The 23,023-nt window shown below is 34.6% G+C and overlaps 1 protein-coding gene across 4 annotated transcripts in view; it reads right to left on the bottom strand.

Annotated features, from left to right (window-relative positions):
* Positions 1-23,023, bottom strand: part of WDR47 (WD repeat domain 47) — a 62,199-nt gene that overhangs the window by 16,391 nt on the left and 22,785 nt on the right. For 3 of the 4 annotated variants that reach the window (XM_061410972.1, XM_061410968.1, XM_061410970.1), the window contains 6 exons: positions 20,922-21,005; positions 16,355-16,460; positions 13,987-14,789; positions 9,472-9,595; positions 3,421-3,599; positions 48-305 (listed from right to left, as the gene is read on the bottom strand). In XM_061410972.1, coding sequence (XP_061266956.1) covers positions 48-305; positions 3,421-3,599; positions 9,472-9,595; positions 13,987-14,789; positions 16,355-16,460; positions 20,922-21,005 — 1,554 coding nt within the window. The remainder of the gene's footprint in view (positions 1-47; positions 306-3,420; positions 3,600-9,471; positions 9,596-13,986; positions 14,790-16,354; positions 16,461-20,921; positions 21,006-23,023) is intronic. The other variant, XM_061410969.1, reaches the window with a different exon arrangement.

Below are 23,023 nucleotides of genomic sequence, written 5' to 3'. Positions count from 1 at the left end.
TTGGTTTGAAGTTAACATTTCCAGGTCTTACAAAGTAAAGCACTTACATTTGATTTCCACAAGGTGATTCCTCAAGAAAAGGCATATGATTTACTGATCCAGGAATACGAGGAGTACTTGCATGAATACTTGAAGCATCATGGGTTAATCTCTGACTAGAGTCGTGGGGTGGTGTAGAAAAACTGGTTACAGAAGAATTATTAGATCCATTGCCTTTGTTCCCATTACATTGCTGGTTGAGCGCTGGTACCTCATTACCAAGGCTATCCATTCCAATATTTAATTCCCCGAGCTTTTGAATGGACCTATAAAATAAAATAATGTAACTATATTAAAATTAAAAGTTAGTCATATTCCTAACATATAGAATATTGAAAGTCTGAGATGGTAAATACATGCACATATAACATATATGACAAGTTTAGTACTAAAAATTACCATCATCAGTTTAAGACACAACAAAGAAACTGCAAGAAGATCCAAATTTTCCTATAAGATACCACTGTAAAAGAGATAAGACATAATAGGTATCACTGAATTTTTAAAAGTACCTTTTACCAAACAGGAAAAAAAAAAATCTGTTTCTACTTCAGTATAACTTTGGTCCAATTTTCAATACCAAATTTTTCACCAACAAAACAAAACAAGCCATTTTCATTTCATGAAATGAAATGAAACGATATTACTGTCTAGTAATATCATATCAACTAGGAAATGGATGACTAGTGCAAACCATGATGGGACAAAGTCAAGTGGCATCCCCATTATTCACACATTCACTCATTCATTTATTTTTTAATTTTTTTACAATTCATTTATTCATTCTACAAAAACTATTTGCCAGGCTCTGATCTAGGCACCAGGGATATTAAACAGGGAGCAAAACAAGGTAGCCTGAGCGCTTTTCCCTCACTGCAAGTCAGAGTAACCTGACTCCTTATGCTGGACTCAGGGCTCCAAAGGGCACTTGAGAGGAAGCTGTCAGACTCTCAAGATTTAGCCAAGAACTGGCCCAGAATCACTTTCTCCAGCCTGGATATAATATGAGAGAGGACTACATAAGGGATGTGATTACCAAGAGGTGTTGTGGTTCACTGTATTTTCTAATTTTTTAAATTAAACATTTAGTGTTCATGTACGTGTGTATGCGTGTGCACTTGTGCATGCATGTATGTTTAGGGTTTTTAAGAGACCTTAAAAGATCAGTTTAAAATTATTAAAGGAATTGGCAGCCATTACTAAATATTTATCAGTTAAAATTTTTAAGTAAATAGGATTTCTATGAAACACTAATCTTGTTAAATGCTCCCCATATTAAAAAAAAAAAAAAGTCTTCAGTCAAATAAATGTGGGAAATGCTAAGCATGAAGAGTCTAAAATGTTAACATAATTTTGTCTCACTAAAGTTAGGGAAGATGGGGAAGGGGCAGAATATGCCTATAATAAGAGCCAATTATTAGTAACAGAAAATATCAGAAATAATGATATAATACTGTTATAAATAAGCCTATCATACTTTAGTTGATTTTTTTTAGTAAGTTCTATTACATAACATGACTCTTATTTCTCTAACTCTTTCTATGCTTCTGGAAGGGAAGAAGCAAAATTTAATTCTGGAAATGGCGTTCTGCTGCTAGAATGACTCAAAAGACTAAAACATTAAAGGGGAAAAGATATATTTTAATTTCTAGTTTCTATCTCTATTCAATTTGTCCTTGGTATTAGTCAGATACTTTAATGTCCTGGTACATAAAAGTGAAGGTCTAGAAGAAAAGATTGAATAAAAGTATTATTTTAAAGAGTTAAAAAAAAGAATAGATAAGGAAAGGTTAAGAAAACAACAGAAATTTTATATGAAACTAATTTATGAAAGTTTAGGATAAACATCCATTGATATTTATAACAGACCTGGTTATTCTATGGATTTTTATAATATACTTACCTTTAGTATAATTTAAAATTCTAATTGCTAAAGAAATTGAGAACAGTTGTTATGCCCTAAACTGAACCTAAATTGTAAGAAAAAATTCTTATAATTTTAAGATAATGAATTCTATTATCTATATTGAATTCTATTATTACAATGAATTCTATTTATAATTATCTTTAAGGAAAAATAAACCATCTTGAATAGTTTAACCTTTTTTCTGAGCAAGGACATCCATACTACTGGAATCATAGAACCTTGTCACTTTATGTTCTGACAATATTAAGTATCTGCTTTCACTAAAAAAGAAGACAGGAAGTCAAACTGCAACCATGACTTTTACTGAAATGAAGACATGTAAGAACCAGAAGTAGCAGTTCATCATATCAGTGTAATTCTGATAAGCCAGTGACTTGATCAGAGGTGATAAGAAAATAATCTTCAAATTGAATGTTCAGAGGACTACCTAGACTCTAGATACCACTATAAATGTTCCTTGTGTGAAGGTCTGAAGACAGGATCAGTTTCAGGCTCACTGACTTGCAATAACACACAGAATGTCAAGCAGATTACTTCCAATATTACTGAACCAAGAAAGGATAGTCACCACTGCGCTGCCCAATTATAATCATGGTGATGCATGCATGTGTGTGTGCTCAGTCGTGTCTTTTGTAACCCCATGGACTATAATAGCCCACCAGGTTCCTCTGTCCATGGAATTCTCCAGGCAAGAATGCTGGAGTGGGTTGCCATCTCCTACTCCAAATCATGATGACAGCCAACATTTATGGCATGCCTCCTATATGCTAGAAATTATTCTAAGTATTTTTTTAATATATGTTAACTCAATCTTCCAACAACTCTAGCTCAATTAAGTACACATATTCTGGTTTACAGATTTCTAAAAAAAAAAAAAAATGTTACCATGTATTTACCTCCTATAGTCAAAAATAGTAAGTTCATACATTTTAGAAGAAATTAATAAGAATCATTTTAATATTCTGAATTCAATAAAATCTGAAAGTTTAAGCTCTCAAGATAAGAATAAAATAACAGCTAGCACTTAATATAGTGTTTACTCTATGCCAGGTACTGTTCTAAATACTTTATGTAGGTTAATTCCTTTAATCTTCATGGCAACCCTGTGAAATAGATGAGGAAACAAGCAATCTGAAGACAGTAATTTCCCGTAAGTCTTCAGCTACCCTGGGACATGGCCAGATCCAGAAGCAGTCCACTTTCAGCCTGTATGCTGAAACCACCATGCTCACAGCTCCCTTTGCTCAGATGTGAGAGACCATTTAACAGAAAGTGGACAAAACTGGATGAGCCCTCAGACTTCTGTGACTGAAGAGATTATGTAACTCTACACTACTTGAAATACTTAAAAAGCCTTAAAATTTCAAACTATACACAGAAAGTAGCAGTTACTGCATGCTCTTAATAGCTTTTAAATAATTCCTCATATATAAAAAAGTGACTAAAAGACCGACCTATTAAGGAATTGTTCAGTAAGATTCTGCTGCTGATCAGGACCATCCTCCTGATTCACACCTCCTTCAAGCAGCATCTGCTGGTATATCTGTCGCTGTTGCTCCTTCTGTTCTAAGTGCTGTTGATAGCGCAATCTTTGCCTATAATATTCTTGAAACTGTTCTGTTGAATCTCGAAGCTTAAAAATATTAAAAAAAAAAAGTTTGAGCAGACTATGATTGAATATGTTATCACTCAACAGTAACTTCCATAAGTGCTGCATAAAACATATAGATGGCAAATCAGAAAATACTTAATATATTGGATCTTTGAAAAATAACATAGTATGCATGAGTCTTAACAGTCAAATAGATCAGATCGATTAATTTGCTCTATTCCACAGTAAAAGACTGACCAAAACAAATGATCATCCTGGATCCCTGACTAACACAAATAAAAACAGACTACAGTTGTCACAAGGACGACATGAATATAGAATACAAATGTAAAGACTAGCACAAATCTATATTACTAGGAAAAAATACTGAGGGACTACATTAATATTTAATAAATACAATATTAACCTTGTCTAACAAAATTTAAGCATGTAAGTGGCTGTGGCTAAATAGGTTACTCTGGAAGGAAGCTTATAAAATTATAAGCTTATAAAAGCTTATAAAAAACAATACTTTAATTCAAATGGCTCTTCACAAGAAAACAAACTAAACAGATGTTAAACCCTGCAGTCTCAACATTCCTACTTCATTCTTCTAAAAGAACTACATAGTACTCAAAGGACTTAGATATTATAGTGAATTCCAACATTGGCAAAGAAAGACCCTCCTGCCAAGCTAGAGTGTGGTCAAATTACAGAGATCATATGAACTGGATCATCTCTAAAACTGGCCAACACTGACAGTAAGCTTAACCAAGAGTCCTGCATGACTGACTGACTAAAGCTAAAACTGTCTCCCTTTCCCAGAGAATAGTAACGGTCCCGCTGTATTTCATACCTTACAGCAATAACTCTGAAACAAAATTATCTCTATGTCCTTTAAAAAAAATTTTGTGGTAAAATAAATATAAAAATTGTAATTTTAACCATTCAGTGTGGAATTCAGTGGCATAAGAGTCATAGTGTTACATAACCACCACTATTATCTATTTCCAAAGATTTGTATCACCCCTAACAGAAACTCTATAACCATTAAGCAATAACTCCCATTTCCTTCTTCCTCTAATGTCTGCTAACTTCTATTCCATTTTCTGTCTTATGAATTTACTTATCCTAGATATATCATGTAAACAAATCATACAGTATCTGTCCTTTTGTGTCTGAATTCTTTCACTTAACACAATGTTTTCAAGGTTCATCCAAGTTGCAGCCTATGTCAGACTTCATTCCTTTGTATGGCTGAGTAATACTCCATCGTATGGATACATCGCTTTTGTTTATCCATTAACCTGTGGATGTACATGAGTTATTTCTACCTTTTGGCCACAGTTAATAACGATGCTATGAACATGGATGTACAGTTATTTATCTGAGCCTTTGCTTTCAAAGCTTTTGGGTATATACCTAGAAGTAAAATGACTGGGTCATATAGTAATTCTTGTTTAGATTTTTGAGGTACCACGAAACTACAGTGACTACACCATTTTACACACCAACCAGAAATGTATGAGGCCTCAAATTTCTCTATTTTCTCACCAACACATTACTTTCTACTGCTTTGATTTTAGCCTGTTAGCCATTCTAGTAATTGCGAAGTTATAATTCATTGTGGTTTTGATGTGCATTTCCCTAATGACAAGTGGTATTAGGCATTTTTCTCATGTACTTATTGGCCATTTATAGACATCTGGCCAATTTGGAGAACTGTCTATTCAACTCCTTTTTTAAAATGGATTTTTTTATTGTTGACTTGTAGTTCTTTATATTTTCTAGATACTAAAACCTTACCAGATAAATAATTTGCAAATATTGTTTCCATTCTGGAGGCTGTCCTTTCAGATTATTGATAATGTCCTTTGATGCAAGTAAGTTTTTAATTTTGATGAAGTTCAATTTTTGCATTTGTTGCTTAAGCTTTTGGTATTATACCTAAGAACATATTACAAAATCTAAGGTTGTAAAGATTAATCCCTATGTTTTCTTCTGAGTTTTATACTTATGTAGGTCCTGTACTTAAGTTGTTGATCTAGTTTTAGTTAATTTTTATATACAGTGTGAGGCAGAGGTCCTACTTCCTTTTTTGCATGTGGAAATCCAGATATCAAGCATCATCTGTTGAAAAGATTACTTCTCCCCCACTAAGTAGACTTGGCATCCATACCAAAAATCAACTGGTCACAGATATATGAAATTACTTCTGGCCTCTCAATTTATTCCACTGGTCTATATGCCTATCCTTATACAAGAACTACACAGTTTTAATTACTGTAGCTTTATAGTAAATTTTGAAATTATAAAGTGTGAGTCCTACAATTTTGTATTTCTTTTTGCAAAATTGTTTTGGGTATTCAAAGCCTGCTGCAATTCCAAGTATTTGAGTATTAGCTTTTCCATTACTACAAAATAGACAGTGGAATTTTTTACAGAAATTACATGAAACTTGTAAATAATGTTGGGTAGCATTTACATCTTAACAGTATTAAATTTTCCCATTCGTGAACACAGAATGTCTTTTCATTTATTTAGGTCTTCTTTAACTTCTTTCAGTAATGTTTTGTAGATTTTGGCATACAAATTTTTCACCTCCTTAATTTATTCCCAAGTATTTTATCCTTTTATATGCTGCTGTAAACAAAACTGTTTTCTTAATTTCCTCTTCTGATTGTTCACTGCTGGTATATAGAAACACAAACAATTTTCATGTGTTGATCTTGTACCCTGCAACTTTGATGAACCTGTTCATAAGCTTTAATAGCTGTCATGTGGATTCTTTCTGATGATATATAATATTTATGTCATCTGTGAATAGAGACAGCTTTACTTCTTCCTTCCCTATTTATTTATTTTTCTGGTCTAACTGCTCTGGCTAGAACTTGTAACAAATGTTGAAGTAACAATTGTGAAAGCAAGCATCCTTATCTTTGTTCCTGTTTATAGGGAGAAAGCTTTTAGTCATTCCCCATTAAGTATGATATTAGCTTGGTTTTTCCATAAATAATCTTCACCATGCTGAGGAAGTTCCATTCTATTATTAGTTCTCTGAGAGTTTTTAACAGCAAAGAGTGTTTGATTTTGTCAAATGTCTTTTCTGCATCAATTGATACAATCACATGTTGTTTATTTTTTCCTTCATTCTATTAATGTGATTATTAAACTGAAAGTTTTCTATGTTGAACCACCACACTTGCATCCTGCAATCAATCCACTTGGTCAAGATGTATAATCCTTTTAATATGCTAATGGTTTTAGCTTGCTAGTATTTTGTTGATTTTTGCTTATATATTCATACTACATGTTGGTCTGTAGTTTTTTCCTAATACTTTCACTTGGCTTTGCTATGATGGTAATGCTGAACTCACAGAATGAGTTAGGAAGGGTTCCCTCCTCTTTTATTTTTTGGAAAATTTTGAGGATTATTGTTAACTCTTCCTAAATGTTTATAGAATTCACCAGTAAAGTCATCTGATCCTTGTCTTTCCTTTGTTGGAAAGCTTTTTGATTACTGATTCAATTCTTTACTCAATATGGATCTGTTGAGATTTTCTATTTCTTTCCAAGTGAGTTTAGTAATTTGCTTCTAAGGAATTTGTCCACTTCATCTAAGTTATCTAATATGTTAGTTTACAAATGGTCATAGTATTCTCTTATAATCCTTTTTATTGTCGTAAGGTAGATATGCTAAGTCGTTTCAGTCGTGTCCAACTCTGTGACCCTATGGGCTGTAGCCCACCAGGTCCCTCTGTCCATGGAATTTTCCAGGCAAGAATACTGGAGTGGGTTGCCATTTCCTCCTCCAGAGGATCTTCCCGACCCAGGGATCAAACTCACATCTCTTGTGTCTCCTGGACTGGCAGGTGGGTTCTTTACCACTAGTGCCACCTGTAAGGGAAGCCCTGTAAGGTATTTTTATTTATTTTAGTTATTCGCTTTTCTCTTTGTCAGTCTAGCTAAGGGCTTATCAATTTTGTTGATCTTTTCAAAGAACCAACTTTTGATTTTGTTGATTCTCCCTGTTGTTTCCCTTTTCTCTTTTATTTCTCTCTCCTCTAATCTTTATTATTTCCTTACCTCTGCAAGCTTTGGATAGAGCATGCTCTTCCTTTCTTTGGCTCTTCAAGGCATAAAGTTATTAATTTGGGATCTTTCTTCTTTTTTTAATGTAAGCATTCACAGCTACAAATTTATCCCTGAGCACTGCTTTTGCTGAATTCCATAAGCTTGTTGTCTATTCGTTATGTTGTACTCATTTTCATTAGTCTCTAAGTATTTTCTAATTTCCCCTTGTGATTTCTTCTTTGACCCACTGGTTGTTTAAGAACGTGTTGATTCATTTTTTCAAATTTTCAATTTAAAAATTTTCCTTGTTACTCATTTCTAGCTTCATTCCTCTGTGGTCAGAGAAGACACTTTACATGATTTTAAATCTTTTAAAATGTACTGAGTCCTAAGATACTGTCCATCCTGACGAACGCTGCATGTGCACTGGAGAAGACTGTGTACTCCACTACTGTTGAGTATTCTATAGATGTCTGTTAGCGCTAACTGGTTTACAGCATTGTTCAAGCCCTCTATATCCTTACTGATCTTCTGTTTAGATAGTCTATCCATTATGGCAGGTATGGTATTGAAACCTCCAACTATTACTGCAGAACAGTCTATTTCTCCCTTCAGCTTTGCCAATGTTTGCTTCATATATTTTGGGATACTGTTGTTTGGTACATATCCATATGTACTTTTAAGGATAATTTTTCAACCTCATTTTTAATATTTAGTCAAACACAAAAAAAACTTATTCAACTTATTAAACCTACTCACCCTTTATAAGTGGGATATTATATATATGATAAAATCTGCACCTTATTTCACAATACAATTTCCTTTTCAAAGCACCACAGAAAAATAAACTAGAACTCTAAAGGCTTAGATAAGGTGTGGTGGTGGTAATGGTTGAGTTGCTAAGTCACATCCAACTCTTGTGACCTCATGAACTATAGCCTGCTAGGCTCCTCTGTTTATGGTATTTCCCAAGTAAGAATACTGGAGTGGGGGCTTCCCTAATGGCTCAGTGATAAAGAATCCACCTGTCAATGCAGGAGACACAGGTTCAATCCCTGGTCTGGGAAGATCCCACATGCTGAGAAGCAACTAAGCCCATGTGCCACAACTATTGAGCCAGTGCACTGGAAGCCCAAGAGCCACAACTTGCATGAAGCCCATGCACCCTAGAGAGTCTGTGCTACACAATAAAAAAAGCCATTGCAATGAGAAGCCTGTGCACAGTAGCCAGAGAACAGCCCCCACTCGCTGCAATGAGAGAAAAGCCCACGCAGCAATGAAGACCAACACAGCCTAATACTTTTATTAAAAAAAAATAAAAAAGAATAGTCGAGTGGGTTGCCATTTCCTTCTCCAGGGGGTCTTCCCGACCCAGGGATCAAACTCATATCTACTGCATTGCAAGCAGATTATTTTGCTGCTGAGCCAGTAGGGAAGCAGAGATAAGGTATTATTCTACATTATAAATGTCATAATTTCTTGTTCATTAAATCTACTTAGTAAAATATAGAGCACATATCTTAAAATACAACTTGGCTACTTTTAATATGAATTCAATTGCATGAATTCTCAAACATGCAGAAGGAATGTCAACTGTGATATTTTTAACTGTTAATAAATTCATACATTAAAAATGCTCTAAAATATATAATGATAACTAAAAAAACAAAAAACCTACAAATTCTTAAAGAAGGGAGAAATGATCTAATTAATAAGAAAACCTAGGTATTCTCTCTCCTCTGAAATAACAAAAAATTCTTTTAAAATTCTATCCAACCAAATAGTATTACTTCTTACAAAATGGATAATTCTAAAAGACCTGAGATGTAGTAAACATTACCTCATTTTTTTCTTGCTTAGCTGGTCCTGGATTCTGTGCTCCATTTGCAGGCTCCTTTTCTGAAACTGAACTCTGGCCCAGGATTTCACTGCTGATAGGTCTCTGTGCCTCAACAGGTGTATCACTTCAGGGTAATAAATGAAAAAAAGAAGTAGGGGTAAAGAAAAATGTAATGTAGCTAAAGAAATTTTAATTTAAAAGAGGCATATTTAGCTTAAGTATATATAAAATGCACAAAAACAGATTTTAAACTTTACTTTTTTCTCTTAAGTACTATATGTAAGGGATTAAAAAAAAATAGAATGTGCTAATGAAAGAGCACTGGATTATTAAGCAAGGAGGGTAGGGACTCCCATCTAAAAGAGTATATGTGGCCTTGGGAAATCACTTACATTCTCTGTGGCTCAGCTTCATCTACAAATTAATAGGTCAAATGACCTAAAGCCTAAATTCTCTTAAAGAACTCAATCTGTTATTCTGTTATCCAAACATCAATTTTCTTTCCTCCAATATATTTCAATAAAAAGCTAAGAACAGCTGAGATTTTATTAAAAGGCTTTCTTCAATTTATTTGTACTTAACATAAAAGTGAAATATCTTTCAAGTATTTTTAATGTATACTAATTAGTAAGTTTGATGTCTTCTGTCAGGTTGTCCCTTGTCATCGTCTTAGGCACTGGCAACTTCTACTTTTCATAGTTACACTGTTTAAAAATTTTAATAACTAACATTATCCAAAGATGACAAATACCACATTCACAAAGATTACCTATCAGTAACAGATACCATGGGAACAAGTACAAAAGTAAAGTGAATTTTGTCTTCAATTAATTTGATTATGAGATGACTTCATAATGGCCTCTCCAAGCATAAGTATGTAAGACATATTAAAATAGAGGTCTAGGGTTTAGAAAAGCAGAGCTAGAGAGTCATCTTCACAAAGGTACATTAGGAGCCTAGTAGTCATAAATATCTAGACATATATACACACACATGCACCCTGAGGAGGAAGTAGAAAAGATCTGGGAAGAGTTTTCGGTTACAGGACTATGCTGTAAACTGCTAATGACCAAAGGAAAATGCATTTTAATCCAAAAGTAGAATCTGTAAGAATTATTAACTGTGTAGACAGATTAAAACAATTTTATAAAGTAACATTTAATTTTGCAATTTACACAACATTTCCATATACATTATCTCATTTAATCTGCACAGTGACCTGTAAAATAGATTAAAACTCTCATTTCACAGATGACTAAACAGACTCAAAAAAGGCATGTTCCCAAAACTGCATAGTTAGTAAATAAAGTTAGGACTTGAATCCAGGTCTTCGGACTCCAAATCCAATGCTGGCCCAAGTCTGGGAATAGATTTTTTTTTTTCCTGCAATTTAATTTTGAGACCATTATATTGCATAGTCACGGCTTGCATATTTCAACAGCTTTTTCTTCCTTTTTTGAGTTGCTTTCTGTTCAAGTCAAAATATATCCTTCAAAACACTACACACTCTTTTATAAACTTTTCCTGTGGGTTTTATCTTCTTCACCATAGTAACTCAATCATTATATCCTGGGGATGCAGCATGGTGCTAGGACAGAGTAGACAATTAAATATTTTAAAATAAGTACTGAATTCAAACATATATTACCACAAGCAAAAGTCTCTTTATGTGGCATTTTAACATAATTGATCTGAGCTACCCATATTTTCTAATTATTCTTAAAACATTTTTCAAAACCAGGTAAACTTTTTCCAAAATAAATTTTTACACTTTATCAACAGCCAAATAGCTCTTCTATAACATGTTATTTTAAAAAGCCTCTTGAAGAAAGTGAAAGAGGAGTGAAAAAGTTGGCTTAAAGCTCAACATTCAGAAAACGAAGATCATGGATGGCATCTGGTCCCATCGCTTCATGGGAAATAGATGGGGAAACAGTGGAAACTGTCAGACTTTATTTTTCTGGGCTCCAAAATCACTGCAGATGGTGACTGCAGCCATGAAATTAAAAGACGCTTACTCCTTGGAAGGAAAGTTATGACCTACCTAGACAGCATATTCAAAAGCAGAGATATTACTTTGCCAACAAAGGTCCGTCTAGTCAAGGCTATGGTTTTTCCAGTGGTCATGTATGGATGTGAGAGTTGGACTGTGAAGAAGGCTGAGCACCGAAGAATTGATGCTTTTGAACTGTGGTGTTGGAGAAGACTCTTGAGAGTCCCTTGGACTGCAAGGAGATCCAACCAGTCCATCCTAAAAGAGACCAGTCCTGGGTGTTCATTGGAAGGACTGATGCTGAGGCTGAAACTCCAATACTTTGGCCACCTCATGCAAAGAGTTGACTCATTGGAAAAGACTCTGATGCTGGGAGGGATTAGGGGCAGGAGGAGAAGGGAACGACAGAGGATGAGATGGCTGGATGGCATCACCAACTCGATGAACATGAGTTTGGGTGAACTCCGGGAGCTGGTGATGGACAGGGAGGCCTGGTGTGCTAAGATTCCTGGGGTTGCAAAGCGTCAGACACGACTGAGCAACTGAACTGAACTGAACTGAACATGATATTAGTAGCCCTTTTGACACACTGTCCTTTCCAAGGGTATGAGCCCCGAAGGAGGGAAATTTGTATTTATTAAGCACCAAGCACGTGCTTACCACTCTGCTAGGAACTTTATCTCATTCTACAAGTCAACACCTTATTTTATAGAGGAGGTCACTGGGGCTCAGAGAGATTAAGTAGCCTCCCAAGATCATGCAGCTAGAAAATGGCAAAGCTACTATTCATACCATAGTCTGGCTCCAAAGACCATGTTCTACTCACTGTTCTACACTGCTTTGCCTCATAAGTTTCCCAGTTTCAGAGACATGACAGATGTTTTCTGGGTTATTACTACTGCTCAGCTAAAAACACATGTATTACTTACCTTTTAACAAGTTACATTTTACCCCTCTATAATGGTCTAATAACTTCACTTCTTTCCATCTTTATTCAGTCAATTCTCAATTACAGTACTTTCTTTACATAGGAAACAGCACATGTAGAGTCAAATTTGGCTAGCTTTTTGTGTTTTTTCTTTTTTCTTTATCAAGACAATCCCACTGGTGCACAGTTCCAAACATGCTATTCATTATATTGACCAAGAAGCTCCTATCATCTCATACACTCAGAAAAATGTCACCAGTTCCCCCAGAAGCTCAGCAACCCAGACAGCAAAAATTTTCTCTAAAGGGATTGAAAAGTCAAAGAAAGGTTTAAGATAGTCTCTACCAATATTCAAGATTCTCTATTCCTTTAGGATTTAAATAATAGGATGCCCTATATTAAATTATACTCATTCATTTTCATCACTAGATATCATCTTTATCTTTCAAATATAAAATACAGAGCAGTAAGATGCCTTAGGAAGTCACCCTAGGCTTTAGGAAGTCCCCTCACTTAACTGATCCTAGAATCCTCTCCTTTCTTTAAAAAACATTAAAGAAAATCACATCCACCATCCCCAACAATCTCACAGCAACTTAACAGAAAATGCTTCCATAAATATTTATCCTGTAATTCTTAAGCCTTAACTAAATATCTCCTCTTGTTTTAATTAGAAACAGAAATTCCGAGTCCAGTGCTTCTTCCTCAATACAGAATGCTGTCAACTATCCTATGTGAATAGTAAAAGTTCCCATTTTTATGCTCTTTTAATAAATTTATTGCAGTCAATAGTAATGATTCATAGTATCAACTCTGAGAATAGGAAACCAGCCATGTGTCCCAATGGGATTCCTGGAAAACTGAGACAGGAAGTTTCTTAAGCCTTGATATAAAGAACTCCTAATCAGGAAATTATTATTTCATGCCAGATTTGAAAGAAAAACTGAGTGGTGGTTTTAACACTTAAATTCCTTATGTGTGTGTATAAATAAATAAATAAATAAATATAAAGAATTACTAAAGATAACTGGAAATAACCAGAGATTTTTATATATATACATATTCAATACAGTAGTATTTACAGGAAACTATCTACTCTCCTACAATAAGGAATTAGGTAAAACTATGATACAGTCATACAAAGGAATAATGCACATACCCTTAATCACTGACCTCAATAAACGTTTAAGAATATGGGAACAATTCATGATCTATCAAGCGAAAAAAAGCAAATTGTATGAAAATATATATAGCACCTTCTCAATTTTTAAAAACGTATTCATAGGAAAAACACTGGTCATCTGTGAGATTGTGTGGGATTTTAATTCTCTTCCTGATAATCTTCCATTTTCCAAAATTTCTTAGTATGTATTCACTGCCTTTATAACCAGCAAAATGATAATACAGGACATAAAAATAAAGATTTTCCTAGATAATATTAATTATCAAAATTTTTAAAACTCCTTACAAATAAAGTTTTAAAGACTAACTTTCAACTAAAGAGACTTGAACATTTAGAAAACACACACACACACCCCAATTAGATTATCTCACACTTATGGAGCTCTACCAATTTTTATAAGCAAATACTTACCGTTCAGGGGATTCTTCATAAATACTGTGACATTCTGTATTCTCAAGCATGAGACTTCTGCTGAGGTTTTGTACTCCTGGATAATGGAAGTTAGCAAAGGAGTGTGACATTGGAGAAGTTTTGTTCCCAAGGTCTGAGATTCTCTTATCGTGACTGGTCAGTCCACAAGTGAGGCCATCTAAAGCAGGATTCAGAGAGCGGGTCATATAGGCATCAGCTGATTGAGGCCTTCTCATTGGAGATGATGGATAGGGAGAAAGTTTGCTGATAAGAGGTGTCAAAAGATCAGCATATGCAGCTTTTGTGGGTTTTAGAAGTTTGTCAACATGAATATTAAGCATTTTCTGTTCAAAAGCACAAGAGAAGACCGAAGATGGGAGATTCTGGAGCCATGACAATAAACTCAGATCCAAATCATCACACCCATTACCACATAAGAGGTCAATTCCAAGTAGTACTTCACTTTCTGTAATTTCTTCTCCTGTTGCTTTACTTTGACAAAATTCTACACAGCATTCATAAAGTAGGCCCTTCATTACAAGCTGAAATAAACGATTGTTACTTGCTTTAAAACCAGCCTCACTTAGCTTCCTATCAGCAGGGATGAATTCTGCAACCATGATACAAGCCTCTTCAAAGCAGTGAACTCGTGCAGTGCTGGGATTCCAGTCCTTAAATTCAGCATGATTGGTCAAACGAGGCAAAGTCAAAAGCAAACAGAGCTTGCTGTAGTCATCTTTAGAAGGACAGTACTCTTCCAGGGCATGTAAACATTGCACAGCTTCTTGCATGGTAAATTCCAGCTGTAAAAAACAAAAAAAACAAGTGCTATAAAGAGAGCATATCCTATGAGATATGAAAACAATGAAAGTATTTTACTCAAAAATACTTTATAAACTTTCACAAACTGTTCAATTGCAAAGGGATACACTGGTGTCAAAGAATACTCATATAATGGTGGGCTATATAACAACTTTCAAGTGAAGAATCAAAATGTTTTTCTACTACTAAAATAAAGATTTTAAAATTTGGTTATTAGCATATTAAACTTTTACCTAGAAAAAAGTAAGGTAATTCAGACTAATACTATCATTTTCAATGCATAATTTTTAAGACTAAGGATAATTAAGTTTTCAAGCAATGAAACTGAAGCATGCCAACATTCAACTGTTTACTATACCCTGCCATCACTCCAGCTTACTGAAAAAGCTAAAGAGCCATTCTCAAACTTGCCTTAGGACAAATGTGTGTGGGAAAGAAAGCAAATCAGGAAAGGCAACATCTACAGTTCACTTTTACAAAAATGGTGCAGATAGAACAAAAGGAAGCTTAGCTAAAAGACAAAGTAATTTGTACAGTGAATATTATCTTAGGATCATAAGCTTTCAGTGATGTAAAGAACTTCAGAAATTGCATAGCACAGCTTCTATATCTTACCTGTGGGAAAAGGTAGGGTGCAGATTTAACCTAAGTAATCCAGTTGATTACTGACAAAGACAGAATGAAAATTCTTATTTGACTCATTCATATTCCAGTGTTCTTTCCACTATTTTTTTTTTTTTTTTTTTTGGTCATGCCATTTGGCATGTGGAAGCTTAGTTCCCTGACCAGGGGTCAAACCCAAATCCTCTGCAGTGGAAGTGCTGAGTCTCAACTGTTAGACTACCAGGGAAGTACCTCTTTCTATCTTTAAACATCATTACCTGGCAAGCATTTCTCTACTATTTCAATGATTACTTACTAGCACTTAATAAAAGTTTCTTTGGTTTTGGATGCAACAATACTAATATTAAAACTTTAAAAGTAACTCTCTAACCAAAAAGAATTTAATATCATTAAATCTAAATTGTCATTAAAAAATAAACATTCTATTAAGAAACACCTCTGGGGAATTCTCTGGCTGTCAGTGGTTAGGGCTCTGCGCTTTCACTGCCAAGGGCCTGGGTTCAACCTCTAGCTGGGAAACTAAGATCCTACAAGTTGTACTGCACAGCCAAAAAATAAAGGGTTTTAAAAAAAAAATCTCTGGATCAAAGAAAATACTGAAAAGACAGAAATAAGAGGTAAACATAATTCACTTCTGGGATAAGAAAAGAAGCAATGATATACTCATCAAGTCAAACATCTTCGGCTATCTAGATCACCTTAAACAAGAGGGGCACACACTCTCCAACCAAACAGCCATTCGTGTGTATCATCTTTGCCTAAATCACAGAACAAATCCAGAAGCACTACAGATTGAAAGTACTACACCCGTAAAACAACAGATCTTGCCCCACCACCACTCATAAAAACTTTAACTCATGACACGAATCTTTTGTTTTAGTGAATAAAATACTTATGACTGAAACAAGACTATGGCGCAAACCTTCAGGAATAAAAATCTTACATGCTGGGGCTCATCTTCTGCTGACATTGCATTGTTAACACATAAAGCTTCTAAAAACTTCTGCTTCAGGATAATATAACGAAACCTGTGAAAAATAAAATATGAAACATTAAAATGATTAAAAGTTGAATTATAGCACAGGCTATAGTCCATGGGGTTGCAAAGAGTCAGACACGACTGAGTGACTAACACTTTCACTGCCTTTCACTATAGCAATGTCAATGACTAAAAATGAAACTCAAGCTCCTAAAGCAAAATAGGCCAAGTTTTTCTTATAGGATCAATTATTCCTTTTAAAAAAGACTTTAAAAAATTAATTTCCCAATGTCTCATAAATCAAATGTATTTACTAGTTACTGTAAGTACCTTTGCTTTCAAAAAATTCTTAAAAATATCTTATAAGGCTAATCACACTGAAGCCCTGTGTGTGTATGTTCAATCACTCATAAGCCACAATTAAAAGATAGCAAGTAATCACAATTTAATACTCAAAGGAAGGGTTTTTATTTGAAATATTATTTCTAAGCAAACAAGTTTTTATGGAAGATGTCAAAACTCATCTAACATGAAATCAAAACATTTTATATTCCAAATATTTTATTTCCCAAAATATGTCTTTTCTTTTCAAACATGAGAAAAGTCTTATAAAAATGGAGATGAAAGGGTAGAATGAAATGAATAAAACTGCTAAAAAGCCATAAAATAACTGTAGATTTAAATTTTTTTTAAAGGTATTTTTCAGAGAGGGGAAAGGGAGAGTCTACTTGACTTGTCTATGAATCAAAAAATGTTGAGTGCCTTAAGCACTTTAAAGAAAAGTGTTTCTAAGGGCTGAAAGAAAATAATAATGAACCTTCACAGTCATTCTTCCAACCATTGTTATAACAGCAAATATAAACATTTGTTTTGCCAATAAAACAAAATCCCTGCCTTTAAAAAGAAGGGCATCTAATGAAAGCAACTCATCTAATGCACAGTAACAGATGACTGGATAAAGAAGTTATGGTGTGTATATACACACACACAATAACTATTACTCAGCCATAAAAAAGAATGAAATAATGCCATTTGCAGCAACACAGATGGACCTAGAGATTGTCACACTGACTGAAGTAAGTCAAAGAAGGCCAAGTATCACATAATATCACTTATAAGTGAAATCTTAAAGAATAGTACAAATGAACTTATTTAAAAAACAGGAACAGAGTTACAGATGTAGAAAACAATCTTAATCATAACAGTGGGAAAAAGGGAAGAGGGATAAAGTAGGAGATTGGGATTGACATATACACACTACTATATATAGAACAGATAACTAATAAGGACCTACTGTTTAGCACAGAGAACTCTACTCAATATTCTGTAATGACTCACACAGGACAAGAATCTAAAAAAGAATGGATATATGTCTATGTATAACTGAATCATTCTGCTGTGTACCTGAAACTAACACATCGTAAACCAACTATACTCCAATAAAAATTTTAAAAAAAGAAGTCATATAAGGAAGCGGAAAACAAAAAATATTGCCATCTGCAAAAACATGGATGGACCTAGAGAATATTGTGCTTACTGAAATAAGTCAAAGAAAGACAAATACTATGTGATAACATTTATATGTGGAATCTAAAAAATAACATAAATGAATATGCTGCTGCCAAGTCGCTTCAGTCGTGTCCGACTCTGCGACCCCATGGATTGCAGCCTACCAGGCTTTTCCGTCCCTGGGATTCTCCAGGCAAGAACACTGGAGTGGGTTGCCATTTCCTTCTCCAATGCATGAAAGTGCAAAGTGAAAGTGAAGTCCCTCAGTTGTGTCTGACTCTTAGCGACCCCATGGGCTGCAGCCCACCAGGCTCCTCCAGCCATGGGATTTTCCAGGCAACAGTACTGGAGTGGGGTGCCACTGCCTTCTCCCATAAATGAATATACGTATATACAAAACAGACTCACAGTCATAGACAACAAACTTGTGGTTACTAAAGTTGGTGGTGGGGGATAAGTTAGGGGTATGAGGTTAACAGATGCAAACTACTATCCATAAAACAGATAAGCAACAAAGATTAACTGTATAGCACAGAGAATTTGTAATAAGCTATAATGGAATATAGTCTGCAAAAATACTGAATCATTATGCTATATACCTGAAACTAACACAGTATTATAAATCAACTATACTTCAACTTAAAAAACAAAAAGAAGAGAATCATCTAAATAATTCCATGGAATATGTATAGGATTCAGCAAGGCTCTGGGTTTCCTGGGTAGCTCAGCAGTAAAGAATCTGCCTGTAATACGAGACCGGGGTTCAACCCTAGGTCAGGAAGATCCCCTGGAGAAGGGAATGGCAACCCACTGCAATATTTGCCTGGAGAATTCCACAGACAAAGGAGCCTGGAGGGCTATAGTCCATGGGGTCTCAAAGAGTCGGACACGACTGAGTAACTAACACAGAGAAAGATTTTGAAGGAGTATTAAACCAAGTCTACAAGGAACGGTGAGGGTCTTACAAGAACTGACTCTTGGAAGATGATCAAGCATGTGCTATGTAAAGGCAGAAGATGATGTAAGAAACAGTATTCCAGGTAAATAAACAATGTACAAAAGCCAAAAAGTATCAAATAGCATGAATTATGGAGAATCAGAAACTAACAGGAAGTTTCACTTCTGATAATGGTGGAGTAATTTGTATCTGGCTAACTTTTCTGCAAATAACAATTAAACCCTAGATAAAACCCCAAAATTATTTGAAAGCACCAAAAGGGAAAAAAAAAAAAAAGGCTAGCACAACTAGAGGGAAGTCAATACATGAAAAAAGGGAACTTTAGGGAGTGAGATTCAAGGGTATAGGGCCTTCCAGTTGAGGTACTCCCCAATCCACACAGCGTGAGCTAAAACTCAAGCAGAAAGCTACAGCTTTACAGATTTTTGAGAAGTCAGAAAAAGGTCTGGTATGCCAGAACTCCTGAAAAGTGGCAGAGAGGGTAGGAGGATCCAAAACAAGAGGAAACCACAATGAACAATATATCAAAATCTACTATATAAACTGTGCCTAAAACCTTGGCCATACCTAAAACTGAAGATGCAAGGGAGACTCCAAACAGCCCAGCAAAAGCAGCAGACTGAAGGTTAAATAACTGAGCAGAGATTTCAACTGACGTCTGTTAGGTGAGGGACAGACTTTGCATTCTGAGTATAACAAAGTATACTCCCTGTATGAATAAAAATCAATAATTTTCTAAAGAAGATAACGGAAATCCAGAGTTTCAACAATGAATCCACAATGTGCAGAATATATTTTAAAAAATGATGAGACATGTGAAAAAAAGAGTGACTTACAGTTAAGAGAAAAGGCAATCAGTAGAAACTGAGCCTGACGTAACCCAGAAGTTGGAATTAGCAAATAAGAACTATTAGTGAACAGTTACTAAAAATAAGTTCAAGGACTTTATTGGGAAATATAGTCACAATGAACAAACAGGAATATCTCAGCAGAAAAATTAGAAATAAAAGTAAATTCTGCAACCAAAAAGTACAATATTTGAAATGAAAAATTCACTGTTTATGGGCAGATTACTAACTGAAGGAAGTGTCAATAAATGTTGAGGGTAAATCAAGACTAAAGAATACACAGAAAAAATGTTTTTAAAAAAGGAACAAAGCTTCAAAACTGTGGAACAATATCAATCTAATACTATATAATTAGAAGGAGAAGAGAAAGGAGCAGAAAAAATTTTTGAAGAAATAACTGCCAAAAACTTCTCAAATTTGATGAAAGACATTAACTTAGATCCAAAAACCTCAGTAAACCCCATGCAGGAAAAATACAAGTAAATCACTGCTGCTAAGTCACTTCAATTGTGTCCGACTCTGTGCGACCCCATAGACGGCAGCCCACCAGGCTCCCCCGTCCCTGGGATTCTCCAGGCAAGAACACTGGAGTGGGTTGCCATTTCCTTCTCCAATGCATGAAAGTGCAAAGTGAAAGTGAAGTCACTCAGTTGTGTCCAACTCTTAGAGACCCCATGGACTGCAGCCTACCAGGCTCCTCCATCCATGGGATTTTCCAGGCAAGAGTACTAGAGTGGGGTGCCATTGCCTTCTCCAAGTAAATCACACATAGGCACAATCAAACTGCTGAAAACCAATGACAAGGAGAAAATCTTGAAGGCAGCTAGTAGAAGAAGAAAAAAAGAAACATTATATACAAGTGAATTAAAAATAACTCTTTGTCAGAAATAATGGAGGTCAGGAAACAATGGAATGACATCTCTAAAATCTTTGTAGTATTATGAAGAAACAACTGCTTCAGATAGTCCCTTGTGATGTTTTATATACAGGCACCGTTGACTAATTTTATATATCAGATAGTAAACTAATTGAAGTACATGCAAGCTGTCCTCTAGAAATGCTCCAACTTAATGGGACTGAGGGTACTATGTGCTAGGAAAGCTAACAGTCTTGTTTTTAAATTTTTGTTTATTGCTTTGTCTTGCTACACTTCTACCAACGATAAGATACCAGAAAGTTTCATATGAAATCTTACCTTTTTTTGTCAAATTTTTCCATACATTCTAGAGGCTGAATGAACTGAAGAACTTCATCCCATTGGCCATCAAGGATTAGTTGCCTATATAAAGAAAAATCCATGCCTGCTATCAAATTTATGTTACACTAGTTAAAAGCAGAATAGATGACAAGATAGCATTAGAACATCACAAAGCAGGTAATAAGATTAATATTTTACTTGATTCCTTAACCACCATAATAAAATTAACTTTTCCCATAAATTATTTGTAACAACATATGCTATTTGAGAAGAATCTCTGAACCTGCACCCACTCCTAATTCTAAAATGTTTTTCTTCACCTATGTAAAAACACTGAACTAAATCGAAAAGTTTATTTATTTCCCCACTATTAAAGTTATTCTGTATTATTTAGGGGCCAGTGTGTAGGTGTGTCCCAGTCTAAGTCAGTGGGTCTCAACTTGGGGCAGCTTTGCCCCCTGGAGACATCTGGCACTGTGTGGGGACATTTTTGGTTGTCACAACTGGGGTGTGACCAGCATTTACAGGGTATGGGTGAGAGGAACTGCTAAATATCCTACATCCTGCGATGCACAGGACAACTCCCACACTCACACAACAAGATGTTAACAGCACTAAGGCTGAAAAACTGCTCTAAATGTGACTTCAACATCTTGGAGGCCATCTAACTAAATTTAATATATACTAAAGTTTACATTCTGAGAATGAAAACAGTAATGAATAATACCAGGTTTCTCTGACTTAAGTGGTCTATGGGAACTTCCAAAAGTTATAAGGCTTTTAGATTACTGTTCTTTCTTAAAAGTTATTTCCCTACTTACACATTTTCAGAACAAAAAATTTAAAAAGGAAGAAACAAGCAAGAAGATCTACATAAGATTGTCAATTTTTAAAATTCTACAAAGAATGAATAGTAATAAAAAGCAATCACAATATATAACAATCATTTTATAAAGGGACATTTTAACATTTAAAAAGTAGGAAGGATATAATTTCAAAGGTGGGCCCTTTAAGATGAATACATTAGAAGAATACATTTAGTTTAATGAAAAATTTCCTATTCTTTAACTCTTTGCATTTCACCTTAGACCAGTAAAACTTCACCACAAACCAACGGGTTTCTGCAGAGGGATATCAGAGAGCCACTACTAAATTCCAGGAATAGCAATACTTGAAAGACAAAGCCCAAAGAATACTGCCTTAGTATTGGTTCCTGCTACACATTTCATTGACTAAGCTCCCTAGGGCTCAGTGACATTCATATTAAATACAGGGAAGTGCAATGAATTTAAATAAACTTTCCTGATATAATAAAGCTTTTTAAAAAGTTCCTTCTTCATGAGTTAGAAACACTTCATTTTCATTTCACAAAATGCTACATATCCAAGAATCTGTACTCCCTGTCAAGGACATTTGGTACCACATAAGCACAGAATACATCTCTGTCTGGAAATTTGGGTTTTTCTTTTTCCATCCAATTCAAGGAAGGATATATTTAGCTTTCCATTTTGGCAAACATGTTAACTCCCTTTTGCTCTGCAATTCCATCTCCAAGAAACTTGTTCTAAGGAAATAATCCAAGATACAGAAAAGGTCATATGTATGAAAGATGCTCAGTAGAGCATTTAAGAAAACCTGGAAACAATTTAATTGTCTAAAAATAGGGAAATTATTAGGAAATTAAGTAAACTGAACAATTTAAAAGCAAAAATTTATAATCACACAGAGAATTCTTATAATGTTAATGGACAGAATAGGATACAAATTATAAAAGCAAAACAAAATTGCTGGTTTTTTAATATGCATCAAAAACTATGTGTGGACGTTGAGGTGATTTTTCTTATTTTTCTATATTTTCTACAAAGAATATATTTATATGAGTATGTTTTATTTCTACAGCCACAAGAGATATTTCAGAAATATTTTAAGTTTACAGTCTCTGATTTCTTAATAGAGTATCTTTTACATGATGCCACAACCATAATAGAGTTGTGACTCTTTTTAATGAATCTTTGGATCTTACTCCTGAAAATATTCTACAGAAAACTTTATTTTGTAAAGTCTCATTATAGAAATAAACCTTAAAAAATTATACTTAC

The sequence above is a fragment of the Bos javanicus genome, chromosome 3, assembly GCF_032452875.1.
Source record: "Bos javanicus breed banteng chromosome 3, ARS-OSU_banteng_1.0, whole genome shotgun sequence".
In the NCBI taxonomy this organism is placed as follows: domain Eukaryota; kingdom Metazoa; phylum Chordata; class Mammalia; order Artiodactyla; family Bovidae; genus Bos; species Bos javanicus.
Note: the sequence above shows the minus strand (reverse complement) of the source record. Positions and strands in the feature narration are given on the sequence as shown.